The sequence below is a fragment of the Oncorhynchus mykiss genome, chromosome 12 (genome assembly GCF_057628025.1).
Source record: "Oncorhynchus mykiss isolate SJ-2025 chromosome 12, ASM5762802v1, whole genome shotgun sequence".
Classification (NCBI taxonomy): domain Eukaryota; kingdom Metazoa; phylum Chordata; class Actinopteri; order Salmoniformes; family Salmonidae; genus Oncorhynchus; species Oncorhynchus mykiss.
Genome location: NC_143033.1, coordinates 3,666,074 through 3,682,637, shown reverse-complemented (window position 1 = coordinate 3,682,637; position 16,564 = coordinate 3,666,074). Strand labels below are relative to the sequence as shown.

General features: G+C 45.9%; 1 protein-coding gene across 2 annotated transcripts in view; it reads right to left on the bottom strand.

Moving 5' to 3' along the window:
* The window catches only part of LOC110536864 (A-kinase anchor protein 2), a 231,595-nt gene that overhangs the window by 124,686 nt on the left and 90,345 nt on the right, over positions 1 to 16,564 (bottom strand). For both annotated transcript variants that reach the window (XM_090191545.1, XM_090191546.1), the window contains 2 exons: positions 3,124 to 3,238; positions 189 to 207 (listed from right to left, as the gene is read on the bottom strand). In XM_090191545.1, the coding sequence (XP_090047671.1) occupies positions 189 to 207; positions 3,124 to 3,238 (134 nt within the window). The remainder of the gene's footprint in view (positions 1 to 188; positions 208 to 3,123; positions 3,239 to 16,564) is intronic.

Genomic DNA, 16,564 nt, shown 5'->3' with positions numbered 1-16,564 from the left:
CTTTCGGCATGGTTAATACCTGCCTGGCGCCCGAACAAAAGCTTTCTTTACCCCTCTCTAATAAATACCGCTACAATGTTAATGAAAACCAATCAATTAATCAATTAATAACGATCAATAGTATGTAGATAATAGATCACTCACCATGTTTATTCAATAGTATTTAGATACTGTATATTGTCACTCACCATGTTCATTCTGAAGACTCTGGAAAGACAAGAAACATAGACAGGACGAGAAGACGTTAAAGATTGCGTTGTGTTGAGTAATGAATGTTCTCTTTTTCTGTGTAGAGTAATGAATGTTCTCTATTTTTCTGTGTAGAGTAATGAATGTGAACTCTCTTTCTCTGTGTAGAGTAATGAATGTTCTCTCTCTCTCTCTGTAGATGAATGTTCTCTTTCTCTGTGTAGAGTAATGAATGTTCTCTCTCTCTCTGTGTAGATGAATGTTCTCTTTCTCTGTGTAGAGTAATGCATGTTCTCTCTGTGTAGACGAATGTTCTCTCTCTGTGTAGATGACTGTTCTCTCTCTCTCTCTCTCTCTCTCTCTCTGTGTAGATGAATGTTCTCTCTTTCTCCGTGTAGATTAATGTTCTCTCTCTCTCTGTGTAGATGAATGTTCTCTCTCTGTGTAGATGAATGTTCTCTTTATCTGTGTAGAGTAATGAATGTTCTCTCTCTCTCTGTGTAGATGAATGTCCTCTCTATCTATGTAGATGAATGTTCTCTCTCTGTGTAGATGAATGAACTCTCTCTCTCTGTGTAGATGAATGTTCTCTTTCTCTGTGTAGAGTAATGCATGTTCTCTCTGTGTAGACAAATGTTCTCTCTCTGTCTAGATGACTGTTCTCTCTCTCTCTCTCTCTCTCTCTCTGTAGATGCCTGTTCTCTCTCTCTCTCTCTCTCTCTGTGTAGAGTAATGAATGTTCTCTCTCTCTCTGTGTAGATGAATGTCCTCTATCTATGTAGATGAATGTTCTCTCTCTGTGTAGATGAATGAACTCTCTCTCTCTGTGTAGATGAATGTTCTCTTTCTCTGTGTAGAGTAATGCATGTTCTCTCTGTGTAGACGAATGTTCTCTCTCTGTGTAGATGACTGTTCTCTCTCTCTCTCTCTCTCTCTCTCTCTCTCTCTCTCTCTCTCTCTCTGTGTAGATGAATGTTCTCTCTTTCTCCGTGTAGATGAATGTTCTCTCTCTGTGTAGATGAATGTTATCTCGCTCTGTGTAGATTAATGTTCTCTCTCTCTCTGTGTTGATGAATGTTCTCTCTCTCTGTGTAGATGAATGTTCTCGCTCTCTCTGTGTAGATGACTGTTCTCTCTCTCTCTCTCTCTGTGTATGTTCTCTCTTCTCTATCTCTCTGTGTAGATGAATGTTCTCTCTCTCTCTCTGTGAAGATGAATGTTCTCTCCCTCTCTCTGTGTAGATTAATGTTCTCTCTCTCTCTGTGTAGGTGAATGTTATCTCTCTCTCGCTCTCTGTGTAGATGAATGTTCTCTCTCTCTCTTCGTGTAGATGAATGTTCTCTCTCTCTCTCTGTGTAGATGAATGTTCTGTCTCTCTCTCTTTCTCTCTCTGTGTAGATGAATGTTCTCTCTCTCTCTCTCTGCGTGTAGTTGAATGTTCTCTCTCTCTCTCTCTCTGCGTGTAGATGAATGTTCTCTCTCTCTGTGTAGATGAATGTTATCTCCCTCTCTCTGTGTAGATTAATGTTCTCTCTCTCTCTGTGTAGATTCATTTTCTCTCTCTCTGTGTAGACGAATGTTGTCTCTCTCTCTTTCTCTCTCTGTGTAGATGAATGTTCACTCTGTGTAGATGAATGTTCTCTCTGTCTCTCTGTGTAGATGAATGTTATCTTTCTCTCTCTCTCTCTCTGTGTAGATGAATGTCCTGTCTCTCTCTCTTTCTCTCTCTGTGTAGATGAATTCTCTCTCTCTATCTCTCTCTCTGCGTGTAGATGAATGTTCTCTCTCTCTGTGTAGATGAATGTTATCTATCTCGCTCTCTGTGTAGATGAATGGTCTCTCTCTCTGCGTTGATGAATGTTCTCGCTCTCTATATGTAGATTAATGTTCTCTCGCTCTGTGTAGATGAATGTTCTCTCTCTGTGTAGATGAATGTTCTCACTCTCTGTGTAGATGAATGTTCTCTCTCTCTCTGTGTAGATGAATGTTCTCTCTCTATGTGTAGATGAATGTTCTCTCTCTCTGTTTAGATGAATGTTCTCGCTCTCTCTGTGTAGATGACTGTTCTCTCTCTCTGTGTGTATGTTCTCTCTTCTCTATCTCTCTGTGTAGATGAATGTTCTCTCTTTCTCTCTGTGTAGATGAATGTTCTCTCTCTCTCTGTGTAGATGAATGTTCTCTCTCTCTCTCTGTAGATGACTGTTCTCTCTCTCTCTCTGTATGTTCTCTCACTCTCTCTGTATATGAATGTTCTCTCTCTCTCTCTCTTTCTGTGTAGATGAATGTTCTCTCCCTCTCTGTGTAGATTAATGTTCTCTCTCTATCTGTGTAGATTAATGTTCTCTCTCTCTGTGTAGATGAATGTTATCTCTCTCTCGCTCTCTGTGTAGATTAATGTTCTCTCTCTCTCTGTGTAGATGAATTTTCTCTCTCTCTGTGTAGATGAATGTTCTCACTCTCTGTGTAGATGAATGTTCTCGCTCTCTCTGTGTAGATGACTTCTCTCTCTCTCTGTGTATGTTCTCTCTTCTCTCTCTCTCTGTGTAGATGAATGTTCTCTCTCTATCTGTGTAGATGAATGTTCTCTCTCTCTGTGTAGATGAATGTTCACTCTCTCTGTGTAGATGAATGTTCTCTCTCGCTCTGTGTAGATGAATGTTCTGTCTCTCTCGCTTTCTCTCTCTGTGTAGATTAATGTTCTCTATCTCTCTGCGTGTAGATGAATGTTCTCTCTCTCTGTGTTGATGAATGTTCTCGCTCTCTCTGTGTAGATGAATGTTCTCGCTCTCTCTGTGTAGATGAATGTTTTTTCTCTCTCTGTGTAGATGAATGTTCTCTCTCTCTTTGTAGATGAATGTTCTCTCTCTCTCTCTCTCTCTCTGTGTAGATGAATGTTCACTCTCTCTCTCTCTGTGTAGATGAATATTCTCTTACTTTCTGTAGGTCTTCTATGGACCTCTCAGTCTTCTTCAGTCTCTCTCTGAGCATCTGTTCTTTAGCTGAGATCTGACACTCCTCGCTCTCCAACAGACCAATCTCTGACTCCAACCTACAATGAAAGAACAAAAAAGAAACCATGAAAAAAAACATTTTTAATCATCCTAAATGGATCAAATAAAGGATTTTAACTACAACTATTTCGTATGAGTGGCTTGGTATTTTTGGGTGGTCAAACTCCACTCTGGACCTTGAAGCCAGTTCCACCCTTTTGTCCTTGTTCCCCTCTAATCAGGGACTGATTTAGACCTGGGACACCAGCTGTTTGACATGAATGATGAAGTAGGACAGAAAAGCAGTAGGCTCCGGACCTCGTTAAGGTAAAATCCACCATGTTAGGAAGAAACACAACACATTCTCTGTTCCTCCAAATCCAGTGTGGAACAATGGAACAGCAACACATGGTGACGTGGCGTTAGTATGAGCAGGAGGCCTTTCTGGTAATGGCTCTTATTGGTGTAAATTGGCCACGCCTTTCTGGTAATGGCTCTGATTGGTGTAAATTGGCCACGCCTTTCTGGTAATGGCTCTGATTGGTGTAAAGCTGCCACTCCTTTCTGGAAATGGCTCTGATTGGTGTAAATTGGCCACGCCTTTCTGGTAATGGCTCTGATTGGTGTAAATTGGCCACGCCTTTCTGGTAATGGCTATGATTGGTGTAAAGCTGCCACTCCTAACTGGTAATGACTTTGATTGGAATTTGTTTAAAATTAGTATAGACCCAGTATAGACCCAGTATAGACCCACCATAGACCCACCATAGACCCACCATAGACCCACCATAGACTCAGTATAGACCCACCATAGACCCAGTATAGACCCACCATAGACCCACCATAGACCCACCATAGACCCAGTATAGACCCACCATAGACCCACCATAGACCCACCATAGACCCACCATAGACTCACCAAACTCCAGCCAGTGGAGAGCGCATTGTTCTCTTGTTGAAAGATGGCTGTTGCTTTCAAACGTTTAAATGCATAGGTGTGGTAAATCTATGGTCCATCCAATAACACAGTAATTGGGGAGCATTTCATCATTCCATCCAATACCACAGTAATTGGGGAGCATTTCGTCATTCCATCCAATACCACAGTAATTGGGGAGCATTTCATCATTCCATCCAATACCACAGTAATTGGGGAGCATTTCATCATTCCATCCAATACCACAGTAATTGGGGAGCATTTCATCACTCCATCCAATACCACAGTAATTGGGGAGCATTTCATCACTCCATCCAATACAACAGTAATTGGGGAGCATTTCATCATTCCATCCAATGCCACAGTAATTGGGGAGCATTTCATCATTCCATCCAATACCCCAGTAATTGGGGAGCATTTCATCATTCCATCCAATACCACAGTAATTGGGGAGCATTTCATCACTCCATCCAATACCACAGTAATTGGGGAGCATTTCGTCATTCCATCCAATACCACAGTAATTGGGGAGCATTTCATCATTCCATCCAATACCACAGTAATTGGGGAGCATTTCATCATTCCATCCAATACCACAGTAATTGGGGAGCATTTCATCATTCCATCCAATGCCACAGTAATTGGGGAGCATTTCGTCATTCCATCCAATACCACAGTAATTGGGGAGCATTTCATCATTCCATCCAATACCACAGTAATTGGGGAGCATTTCATCATTCCATCCAATACCACAGTAATTGGGGAGCATTTCATCATTCCATCCAATGCCACAGTAATTGGGGAGCATTTCGTCATTCCATCCAATACCACAGTAATTGGGGAGCATTTCGTCATTCCATCCAATACCACAGTAATTGGGGAGCATTTCATCACTCCATCCAATACCACAGTAATTGGGGAGCATTTCATCATTCCATCCAATACCACAGTAATTGGGGAGCATTTCATCACTCCATCCAATGCCACAGTAATTGGGGAGCATTTCATCATTCCCTCCACGTACCGTTTATTACAACACATAGACCTTTCTGTCTCGTGATTGGTTAGGCCTGGAATACATTTTCACTTAGCCAACCATTACCTTACCCTCTGAGGGGGGCGCGATGTTTATTGTGCACGTGAACGTTCGCAAGACTCATTTAATTCAACGTATGGTTTCCTTTCCTCATTTACCCCGGGTTTATGTCGGAGTTCCATGTGTCTGATTCCCGCGTCATTGTGGTTGTGCGTAATAGGAGCGCCTGCGCCTCGGTGCGCCTCTAAACATGTTACGTGGCCTGCGCTCTTCCGCTTTGGAGTCAAAACGTTGAATAAGATAAAATGACAGTTTAATCACAGGAGGCTGGCGGCACCTTAATTGGGGGAGGACAGGCTACCATGTACTGACTGTACCAGTTTTAACCTCTACCTGTCTGATCTCCTGTTAGACAGGGGGAGGCTGTACAGTCTTAACCTCTACCTCTGTACCAGTCTTAACCTCTACCTGTCTGATCTCCTGTTAGACAGGGGAAGGCTGTACCAGTCTTAACCTCTACCTCTGTACCAGTCTTAACCTTTACCTGTCTGATCTCCTGTTAGACAGGGGGAGGCTGTACCAGTTTTAACCTCTACCTGTCTGATCTCCTATTAGACAGGGGGAGGCGGTACCAGTCTTAACCTCTACCTCTGTACCAGTCTTAACCTTTACCTGTCTGATCTCCTGTTAGACAGGGGGAGGCTGTACCAGTTTTAACCTCTACCTGTCTGATCTCCTATTAGACAGGGGGAGGCGGTACCAGTCTTAACCTCTACCTGTCTGGTCTCCTGTTAGACAGGGGAAGGCTGTACCAGTCTTAACCTCTACTTCTGTACCAGTCTTAACCTTTACCTGTCTGATCTCCTGTTAGACAGGGGAGGCTGTAGCAGTTTTAACCTCTACCTGTCTGGTCTCCTGTTAGACAGGGGGAGGCTGTACCAGTCTTAACCTCTACCTCTGTAACAGTCTTAACCTCTACCTGTCTGGTCTCCTGTTAGACAGGGGGAGACTGTAGCAGTCTTAACCTCAACCTGTCTGGTATCCTGTTAGACAGGGGGAGGCTGTACAGGCTTAACCTCTACCTGTCTGATCTCCTGTTAGACAGGGGGAGGCTGTACCAGTCTTAACCTCTACCTGTCTCGTCTCCTGTTAGACAGGAGGAGACTGTACCAGTCTTAACCTCTACCTGTCTGGTCTCCTGTTAGACAGGGGGAGGCTGTACAGGCTTAACCTCTACCTCTGTACCAGTCTTAACCTCTACCTGTCTGGTCTCCTGTTAGACAGGGGGAGGCTGTACAGGCTTAACCTCTACCTCTGTACCAGTCTTAACCTCTACCTGTCTGGTCTCCTGTTAGACAGGGGGAGACTGTACCAGTTTTAACCTCTACCTGTCTGGTCTCCTGTTAGACAGGGGGAGGCTGTACAGGCTTAACCTCTACCTCTGTACCAGTCTTAACCTCTACCTGTCTGGTCTCCTGTTAGACAGGGGGAGGCTGTACAGGCTTAACCTCTACCTCTGTACCAGTCTTAACCTCTACCTGTCTGGTCTCCTGTTAGACAGGGGGAGACTGTACCAGTCTTAACCTCTACCTGTGTCCGTTCAGATAGGACAGGTTCAGCCTGATACAGAGGATATTTATTTTGGTTCGTGTATATTTCTCTGCTACCGCACAGCAAGCGGTACTGGAGGGCCAAGTTTAGGTCCAAGAGGCTTCTAAACAGTTCTACCACCAAGCCCCCAAGCCACATCAGTCCGTGTTCCGTTGTTTACAACCAATAAGTAACTAGGCACAGAGCCTTCGGAAAGTATTCAAACCCCTTCACTTTATCCACATTTTGTTACGTTACAGCCTTATTCTAAAATGGATTACATTGTTTTTTTCCCCTCAAAGTACACACAACACCCCATAATGACCAAGCAAAAACAGGTTATTAGATATTTTTGCAAATGTATAAAAAAAATAAATAAATATTACATTTACATAAGTATTCAGACCCTTTACTCAGTACTTTGTTGAAGCACCTTTGGCAGCGATTACAGCCTCCAGTCTCCTTGGGTATAACGCTACAAGCATGGCCGACCTGTATTTGGGGAGTTTCTCCCATTCTTCTCTGCAGATCCTCTCAGGCTCTGTCAGGTACCCATTCTTAAAATAAAGTGGTGATCCTAACTCACCTAAAATAGGGATTTTTACTAGGATTAAATGTCAGGAATTGTGAAAAACGAAGTTTAAATGTATTTGGCTAAGGTGTATGTAAACTTCCGACACACACACACACACACACACACACACACACACACACACACACACACACACACACACACACACACACACACACACACACACACACACACACACACACACACACACACACACACACATTCCATTTATCCCAGAGGACCTGGGTTTGGGTTATTATTTTTGCTGGCTAGCCAATCAGGAAGCATCGTTCAGAGGAACCCCCCCCCCCCCCCTGCCTCCTCCCTGGTCATTTCCTGCCATTGTATAGTGCAAGAGGGTTCTAGAATGCCTCAAAAGTTCCATGGTCAGTAATAACAAGGAGGCTTCCCAAGATTCCATCTCTTAGTCCACCCTATTCCCTCTATAGTGCACTACTATAGACCAGAGCCCTATTCCCTATATAGTGCACTACTATAGACCAGAGCCCTATTCCCTATATAGTGCACTACTTTAGACCAGAGCCCAATAGAACCCTATTCCCTATATAGTGCACTACTATAGACCAGAGCCTTATTCCCTATATAGTACACTACTTTAGACCAGAGCCCTATAGAACCCGATTCCTTATATAGTACACTACTTTAGACCAGAGCCCTATGCCAACCAACCTATACCAACCAATACCAACATCTGCACCCCCGTGGTGAATACCAACATCTGCACCCCCGTGGTCAATACCAACATCTGCACCCCCGTGGTGAATACCAACATCTGCACCCCCGTGGTCAATACCAACATCTACACCCCCGTGGTGAATACCAACATCTGCACCCCCGTCTTCAACACCAACATCTGCACCCCCGTGGTGAATACCAACATCTGCACCCCCGTGGTCAATACCAACATCTACACCCCCGTGGTGAATACCAACATCTGCACCCGTGAACAAGGCCATGATTGGGAGTGCCATAAGGTGGCTCACAGTTGGCCAAGCGTCGTCCAGGTTTGGCCAGAGTTGGCTGTCATTGTAAATAAGAATTTGTTGTTAACTGACTTGTCTAGAAGTTAAATAAATACATACAAATAAATAAATAAATTCAACTCCCCTGGTCAATACCAACATGGTCAAAGACAACTCACAAACAATAACAACACGACAAAGACCACCGTGTTGAAAACACAAACATCCTCTCTGTGGTCAGAGGTCAAAGTTATCTCTTTCCTCTCTTTCCTCTCTCCCCTTTTTTTTCTCACTTTCACTTTTTATTCTCCCTCGACTCTCCCTCCACTCTCCCTCCACTCTCCCTCCTCTCTCCCACTCTCCCTCGACTCTCCCTCCACTCTCCCTCCTCTCTCCCTCCACTCTCCTTCCACTCTCCCTCCACTCTCCCTCCACTCTCCCTCCTCTCTCCCACTCTCCCTCCACTCTCCCTCCACTCTCCCTCCACTCTCCCTCCACTCTCCCTCCACTCCCTCCACTCTCCCTCCTCTCTCCCACTCTCCCTCCACTCTCCCTCCACTCTCCCTCGACTCTCCCTCGACTCTCCCTCGACTCTCCCTCGACTCTCCCTCCACTCTCCCTCCACTCTCCCTCCACTCTCCCTCCACTCTCCCTCCACTCTCCCTCGACTCTCCCTCCACTCTCCCTCCACTCTCCCTCCACTCTCCCTCCACTCCCTCCACTCTCCCTCCACTCTCCCACTCTCCCTCTACTCTCCCTCCACTCTCCCACTCTCCTTCCTCTCTCCAACTCTCCCTCCACTCTCCCTCCACTCTCCCTCCACACTCCCACTCTCCCTCCACTCTCCCACTCTCCTTCCTCTCTCCAACTCTCCGTCCACTCTCTCACTCTCCCCCCACTCTCCCTCCACTCTCTCACTCTCCCCCCACTCTCTCTCCACTCTCCCACCACTCTCCCACTCTCCCCCCACTCTCCCTCCACTCTCTCACTCTCCCCCCACTCTCCCTCCACTCTCCCACCACTCTCTGTGGCTGATGTGAGTAAGACATTTAAGCGTGTTAAACCTCACAAGGCCCCAGACGGCATCCTCAGCCGCGTCCTCAGAGCATGCACAGACCAGCTGGCTGGAGTGTTTACGGACATATTCAATCTCTCCCTATCCCAGTCTGCTGTCCCCACATGCTTCAAGATGTCCACCATTGTTCCTGTTCCCAAGAAAGCAAAGGTAACTGAATTAAATTACTATCGCCCCGTAGCACTCACTTCTGTCATCATGAAGTGCTGTGAGAGGCTAGTTAAGGATCTTCTTCCTTACCTGACACCCTAGACCCACTTCAATGTGCTTACCGCACCAATAGGTCCACAGACGATGCAAATCGCCATCACACTGCACACTACCCTAACCCATCTGGACAAGAGGCATACCTGTGTAAGAACGTTGTTCATTGACTATAGCACAGCCTTCAACACCATAGTACCCTCCAAGTTCATCGTTAAGCTTGAGAACCTGTGTCTGAACCCCGCCCTGTGTAATTCCTTAACACAGGGGCCCCAAAAGGGTGCGTGTTCAGCCCCCTCCTGTACTCCCTGTTCATCCACCACTGCGTGGCCATGCACGCCTCCAACTCAATCATCAAGTTTGCAGACAACACAACAGTAGTAGGCTTGATTACCAGAAACTACGAGACGGCCTACAGGGAGGAGGTGTGGGCCCTCGGAGTGTGGTGTCAGGAAAACAACCTCTCCCTCAATGTCAACAAAGCAAATGTGCTGATCGTGGACTTCAGGAGACAGCAGATGGAACTATCCACATCGACGGGACCGCAGTGGAGAACGTTGAAAGCTTCAAGTTCCTCGCCGTACACATCACTTACGATCTGAAATGGACAGTGTGGTGAGGAAGATGCAACAGCGCTTGGTCCCTAAAACCCTCACAAACCTTTCACAGATGCACAATTGAGAGCATCCTGTCGGGCTGTATCACTGCCTGGAATGGCAACTGCACCGCCCGCAACCGCAGGGCCCTCCAGAGGGTTGTGAGGTCTGCACAACGCATCACCGGGGGCAAACTACCTGCCCTCCAGGACACCTACAGCACTCGATGTCACAGGAAGGCCAAACAGATCATCAACGATATCAACCACCCGAGCCACTGCCTGTTCACCCTGCTGTCATGCAGAAGGCGAGGTCAGTAGAGGTGCATCAAAGCTGGGACAGAGAGACTGAAAAACAGCTTCTATCTCAAGGCCATCAGACTGTTCAACAGCCATCACTAGCCAGCTACCGCCCGGTTACACCTTAGAGGCTGCTGCCCTATGTACAAAGACATGGAATCACTGGTCACTTTAATAATGGAACACTGGTCACTTTAATAATGGAACACTGGTCACTTTAATAATGGAACACTGGTCACTTTAATAATGGAACACTGGTCACTTTAATAATGGAACACTAGCCAATTTAATAATGTTTTTTTTTTTTTTTTTTTTCATTTCACCTTTATTTAACCAGGTAGGCTAGTTGAGAACAAGTTCTCATTTACAACTGCGACCTGGCCAAGATAAAGCATAGCAGTGTGAACAGACAACACAGAGTTACACATGGAGTAAACAATTAACAAGTCAATAACACAGTATAAAAAAGGAGAGTTTACATACTGCTTTACTCATCTCATATGTACAGTGGGGAGAACAAGTATTTGATACACTGCCGATTTTGCAGGTTTTCCTACTTACAAAGCATGTAGAGGTCTGTACATTTTATCATAGGTACACTTCAACTGTGAGAGACGGAATCTAAAACAAAAATCCAGGAAATCACATTGTATGATTTTTAAGTAATTCGGTCTGTATGTTCCCTAGCCGTTGGCAGAACAGTTGAAACTGGAGCAGCAGCACAACCAGGTGGACTGGAGACAGCAAGGAGTCACCATATCAGGTGGTCCTGAGCCTTCTGACGGTCTGTATGCAGTATATTTGGGAATAGCAGTCATTGGAAAGAAGTGGAGGGCTCTCAACAAAAACATTTAATAATCAATGAAAAGGTAAAAGGTCAATGAACATATGGCGGTTATTAGACAGAGACAGTGACAGTGACAGTGACAGAGACAGAGACAGAGACAGAGACAGAGAGAGAGAGAGACAGAGACAGAGACAGACAGAAACAGAGAGAGAGAGAGAGAGACAGAGACAGAGACAGAGACAGAAACAGAAACAGAAACAGAGACAGAGACAGAGACAGTGACAGAGACATAAACAGAGACAGAGACAGAGACAGAGACAGAGTCAGAGACAGTAACAGACACAGAGACAGTGGCAGAGACAGTGACAGTGACAGTGACAGTGACAGAGACAGAGACAGAGACAGAGACAGTGGCAGAGACAGTGACAGTGACAGTGACAGAGACAGAGACAGGCAGAAACAGAGACAGAGACAGACTGAAACAGAGACAGAGACAGAGACAGAGACAGAGACAGAAACAGAGACAGAGACAGAGACAGAAACAGAGACAGAGACAGAGACAGAGACAGAGACAGTGACAGAGACATTGACAGAGACAGAGACAGAGACATACAGAGACAGAGACAGAGACAGAGACAGAGACAGAGACAGAGACAGTGGCAGAGACAGTGACAGAGACAGAGACAGATGCAGAGACAGACTGAAACAGAGACAGAGACAGAGACAGATGCAGAGACAGAGACAGACTGAAACAGAGACAGACTGAAACAGAGACAGAGACAGAGACAGAGACAGTGGCAGAGACAGTGACAGAGACAGTGACAGAGACAGTGACAGAGACAGAGACAGAGACAGAGACAGTGGCAGTGGCAGTGGCAGAGACAGTGGCAGAGACAGTGACAGTGACAGAGACAGACAGAAACAGAGACAGACAGAAACAGAGACAGACAGAAACAGAGACAGACAGAAACAGAGACAGAGACAGAGACATAAACAGAGACAGTGACAGTGGCAGAGACAGTGACAGAGACAGACATAAACAGTGACAGTGACAGAGACAGAGACAGTGGCAGAAACAGTGACAGAGACAGAGACAGAGACAGAGACAGAAACAGAGACAGTGACAGAGACAGAGACAGTGGCAGAGACAGTGACAGAGACAGAGACAGTGACAGACAGAGACAGAGACAGAGACAGTGGCAGAGACAGAGACAGAGACAGAGACAGTGGCAGAGACAGTGACTGTGACAGAGACAGAGACAGAGACAGAGACAGACTGAAACAGAGACAGAGACAGAGACAGATGCAGAGACAGAGACAGACTGAAACAGAGACAGAGACAGAGACCGACACAGAGACAGAGACAGAAACAGAGAATTTATGGCGCTATCTCAGTGTAAAGTCACTGTACAGCACTGAGCCTGTCCCACATTCACCCAGACATCTCAGACTAACAGGACATTTACTGGCTCTGCTTCCCTCTAGTGGTGCAACTGAACACTACAAAAAAAAAATTAAGGGAACACTAAAATAACACATCCTAGATCTGAATGAATGAAATATTCTTATTAAATACTTTTTTCTTTACATAGTTGAATGTGCTGACAACAAAATCACACAAAAATGATCAATGGAAATCAAATGTATCAACCCATGGAGGTCTGTATTTGGAGTAACACTCAAAATTAAAGTTGAAAACCACACTACAGGCTGATCCAACTTTGATGTAATGTCCTTAAAACAAGTCAAAATGAGGCTCAGTAGTGTGTGTGGCCTCCACGTGCCTGTATGACCTCCCTACAACGCCTGGGCATGCTCCTGATGAGGTGGCGGATGGTCTCCTGAGGGATCTCCTCCCAGACCTGGACTAAAGCATCCGCCAACTCCTGGACAGTCTGTGGTGCAACATGGCGTTGGTGGATGGAGCGAGACATGATGTCCCAGATGTGCTCAATTGGATTCAGGTCTGGGGAACGGGCGGGCCAGTCCATAGCATCAATGCCTTCCTCTTGCAGGAACTGCTGACACACTCCAGGTCTAGCATTGTCTTGCATTAGGAGGAACCCAGGGCCAACCGCACCAGCATATGGTCTCACAAGGGGTCTGAGGATCTCATCTCGGTACCTAATGGCAGTCAGGCTACCTCTGGTGAGCACATGGAGGGCTGTGTGGCTCCCCAAAGAAATGCCACCCAACACCATGACTGACCCACTGCCAAACCGGTCAAGCTGGAGGATGTTGCAGGCAGCAGAACGTTCTCCACGGCGTCTCCAGACTGTCACGTCTGTCACATGTGCTCAGTGTGAACCTGCTTTCATCTGTGAAGAGCACAGGGCGCCAGTGGCGAATTTGCCAATCTTGGTTTTCTCTGGCAAATGCCAAACGTCCTGCACAGTGTTGGGCTGTAAGCACAACCCCCACCTGTAGACGTCGGGCCCTCATACCACCCTCATGAAGTCTGTTTCTGACCGTTTGAGCAGACACATGCACATTTGTGGCCTGCTGGAGGTCATTTTGCAGGGCTCTGGCAGTGCTCCTCCTGCTCCTCCTTGCACAAAGGCAGAGGTAGCGATCCTGCTGCTGGGTTGTTGCCCTCCTATGGCCTCCTCCACGTCTCCTGATGTACTGGCCTGTCTCCTGGTAGAGCCTCCATGCTCTGGACACTACGCTGACAGACACAGAAAACCTTCTTGCCACAGCTCGCATTGATGTGCCATCCTGGATGAGCTGCACTACCTGAGCCACTTGTGTGGGTTGTAGACTCCGTCTCATGCTACCATTAGAGTGAAAGCACCGCCAGCATTCAAAAGGGACCAAAACATCAGCCAGGAAGCATAGGAACTGAGAAGTGGTCTGTGGTTATCACCTGCAGAACCACTCCTTTATTGGGGGTGTCTTGCTAATTGCCTATAATTTCCACCTGTTGTCTATTCCATTTGCACAACATCATGTGAAATGTATTATTTTATATTATTTATGTATTATTACAGGTAACTTATTAGATAATATGTAGGCATTTTGGGCGAGTTGGCATATTTCTAAATCAAACACACCAAATAAATCGACATTTTGGGGATATAAAGAAGGACATTATCGACCAAAAGGACCATTTGTGATGTTTCTGGGACATTTTGGAGTGACAACAGAAGAAGATCTTCATGAATAATATATTATAATTATATCGTTATTTCTGATTTTTGTGTCGCCACCTGCCTGGTTGAAAATGATTTTCATGCGTTTGTATGCGGGGGTGCTGTCCTCAGATAATCGCATTTCACCGTAAAACCTTTTTGAAACATTAACAAGAAGATTTATTTTGATGTATTAGACTTATATTTTCGTGAATGTTGAATATTTCTGTAGTTTGAATTTGGATGTTGTCAAATCCATCCCGCTAAAGGGATTGGCGCGCGAAGGGATCAGTAAGAGGCTAAAGGGATTGGCGCGCGAAGGGATCAGTAAGAGGCTAAAGGGATTGGCGCGCGAAGGGATCAGTAAGAGGCTAAAGGGATTGGCGCGCGAAGGGATCAGTAAGAGGCTAAAGGGATTGGCGCGCGAAGGGATCAGTAAGAGGCTAAAGGGATTGGCGCGCGAAGGGATCAGTAAGAGGCTAAAGGGATTGGCGCGCGAAGGGATCAGTAAGAGGCTAAAGGGATTGGCGCGCGAAGGGATCAGTAAGAGGCTAAAGGGATTGGCGCGCGAAGGGATCAGTAAGAGGCTAAAGGGATTGGCGCGCGAAGGGATCAGTAAGAGGCTAAAGGGATTGGCGCGCGAAGGGATCAGTAAGAGGCTAAAGGGATTGGCGCGCGAAGGGATCAGTAAGAGGCTTTAATAATAATGTTTACATATTATTACTCATGTCATATGTATATACTGTATTTAATACTACCGCTCGGCCATTGCTCATCCATATTTTTTATTTATTTACATGTACATATTCTTATTTCATTCCTTTACTTAGATGTGTGTATTGTGTGTAGTGTTATGGAATTGTTAGATTTTACTTGTTAGATACTAACTACTGCTCTGTTGGAGCTAAAAGCACAAGCATTTCACTACGCCCCACAATAACATCTGCTAAACACGTGTATGTGACCAATAAAATGTTATGTGTGTGTGTGTGTGTGTGTGTGTGTGTGTGTGTGTGTGTGTATTGGAATGTCAAAGTAAGTATGTGTGAGTGTGTTGGGGTAGAGTCCAGTGTGTTGGGTAGAGTCCAGTGTGTTGGGGTAGAGTCCAGTGTGTTGGGTAGAGTCCAGTGTGTTGGGTAGAGTCCAGTGTGTTGGGTAGAGTCCAGTGTTGGGGTAGAGTCCAGTGTGTTGGGTAGAGTCCAGTGTGTTGGGTAGAGTCCAGTGTGTGGGGTAGAGTCCAGTGTGTGGGGTAGAGTCCAGTGTGCTGGGTAGAGTCCAGTGTGCTGGGTAGAGTCCAGTGTGTGGGGTAGAGTCCAGTGTGCTGGGTAGAGTCCAGTGTGTTAACTATTTAGTTAACTGTTTAACTAACTATTTAGCAGTCTTATGGCTTGGGGTTAGAAGCTGTTCAGGGTTCAGTTGCTTCCAGACTTAGCGCTCCGGTACCGGTTGACGTGCGGTAGCAGAGAGAACAATCTATGGCTGGAGACTGACACCGCTTGGTATAGAGGTCCTGGATGGCAGGGGGTTCAGCCCCAGCGATGTACTGGGCCGTACGCACCACCTTCTGTAGCGCCGAGCAATTGCCATACCAAGCGGTGATACAGCCAGTCAAGATGCTCTCAGTGGTGCAGAGAACTTTTTGAGGCTCTGAGGCCCCGTGATAAATCTATTGAAAGGAGGGAAGAAACATTATGGCCCTCCGTTTCCCTATAGTCCACTATCAGCTCCTTTGTCAGACCATAATGCTACAGCAAAGTTTAATTGGTATTGTACACAACAGATTGATATGAGCAATCACCAGTCAGACGGGGAGAGGACCACAAAGCTGCCCTGTGAGAAGCCTGATTAGAGAGGGAACTGTGGGTGTACTTTACAGCTATAACAGGCTTTCTGGATTTCCCTCAGCATGTGTCTCTCAGAACAACAAACATATGACCTCTATGTTTAGGACTGTTTATTATCTTTAGTTTACTGCTTACCGACGAACTCCCTTCTCTGGTTGGAGCCTCATCGACTCACCCTGAATGTTTATAAGGTGGCTACTTTGATCAGAGCAACTACTTTCAATTGCAGGGCAGCGGAGTGAGAGAAGAAAAAGAGAGAAAGAGCGCGAAAGAGCGAGAGAGAGAGAGAGAAAGAGCATGAAAGAGCGAGAGAGAGAGATAAAGAGAGAGGG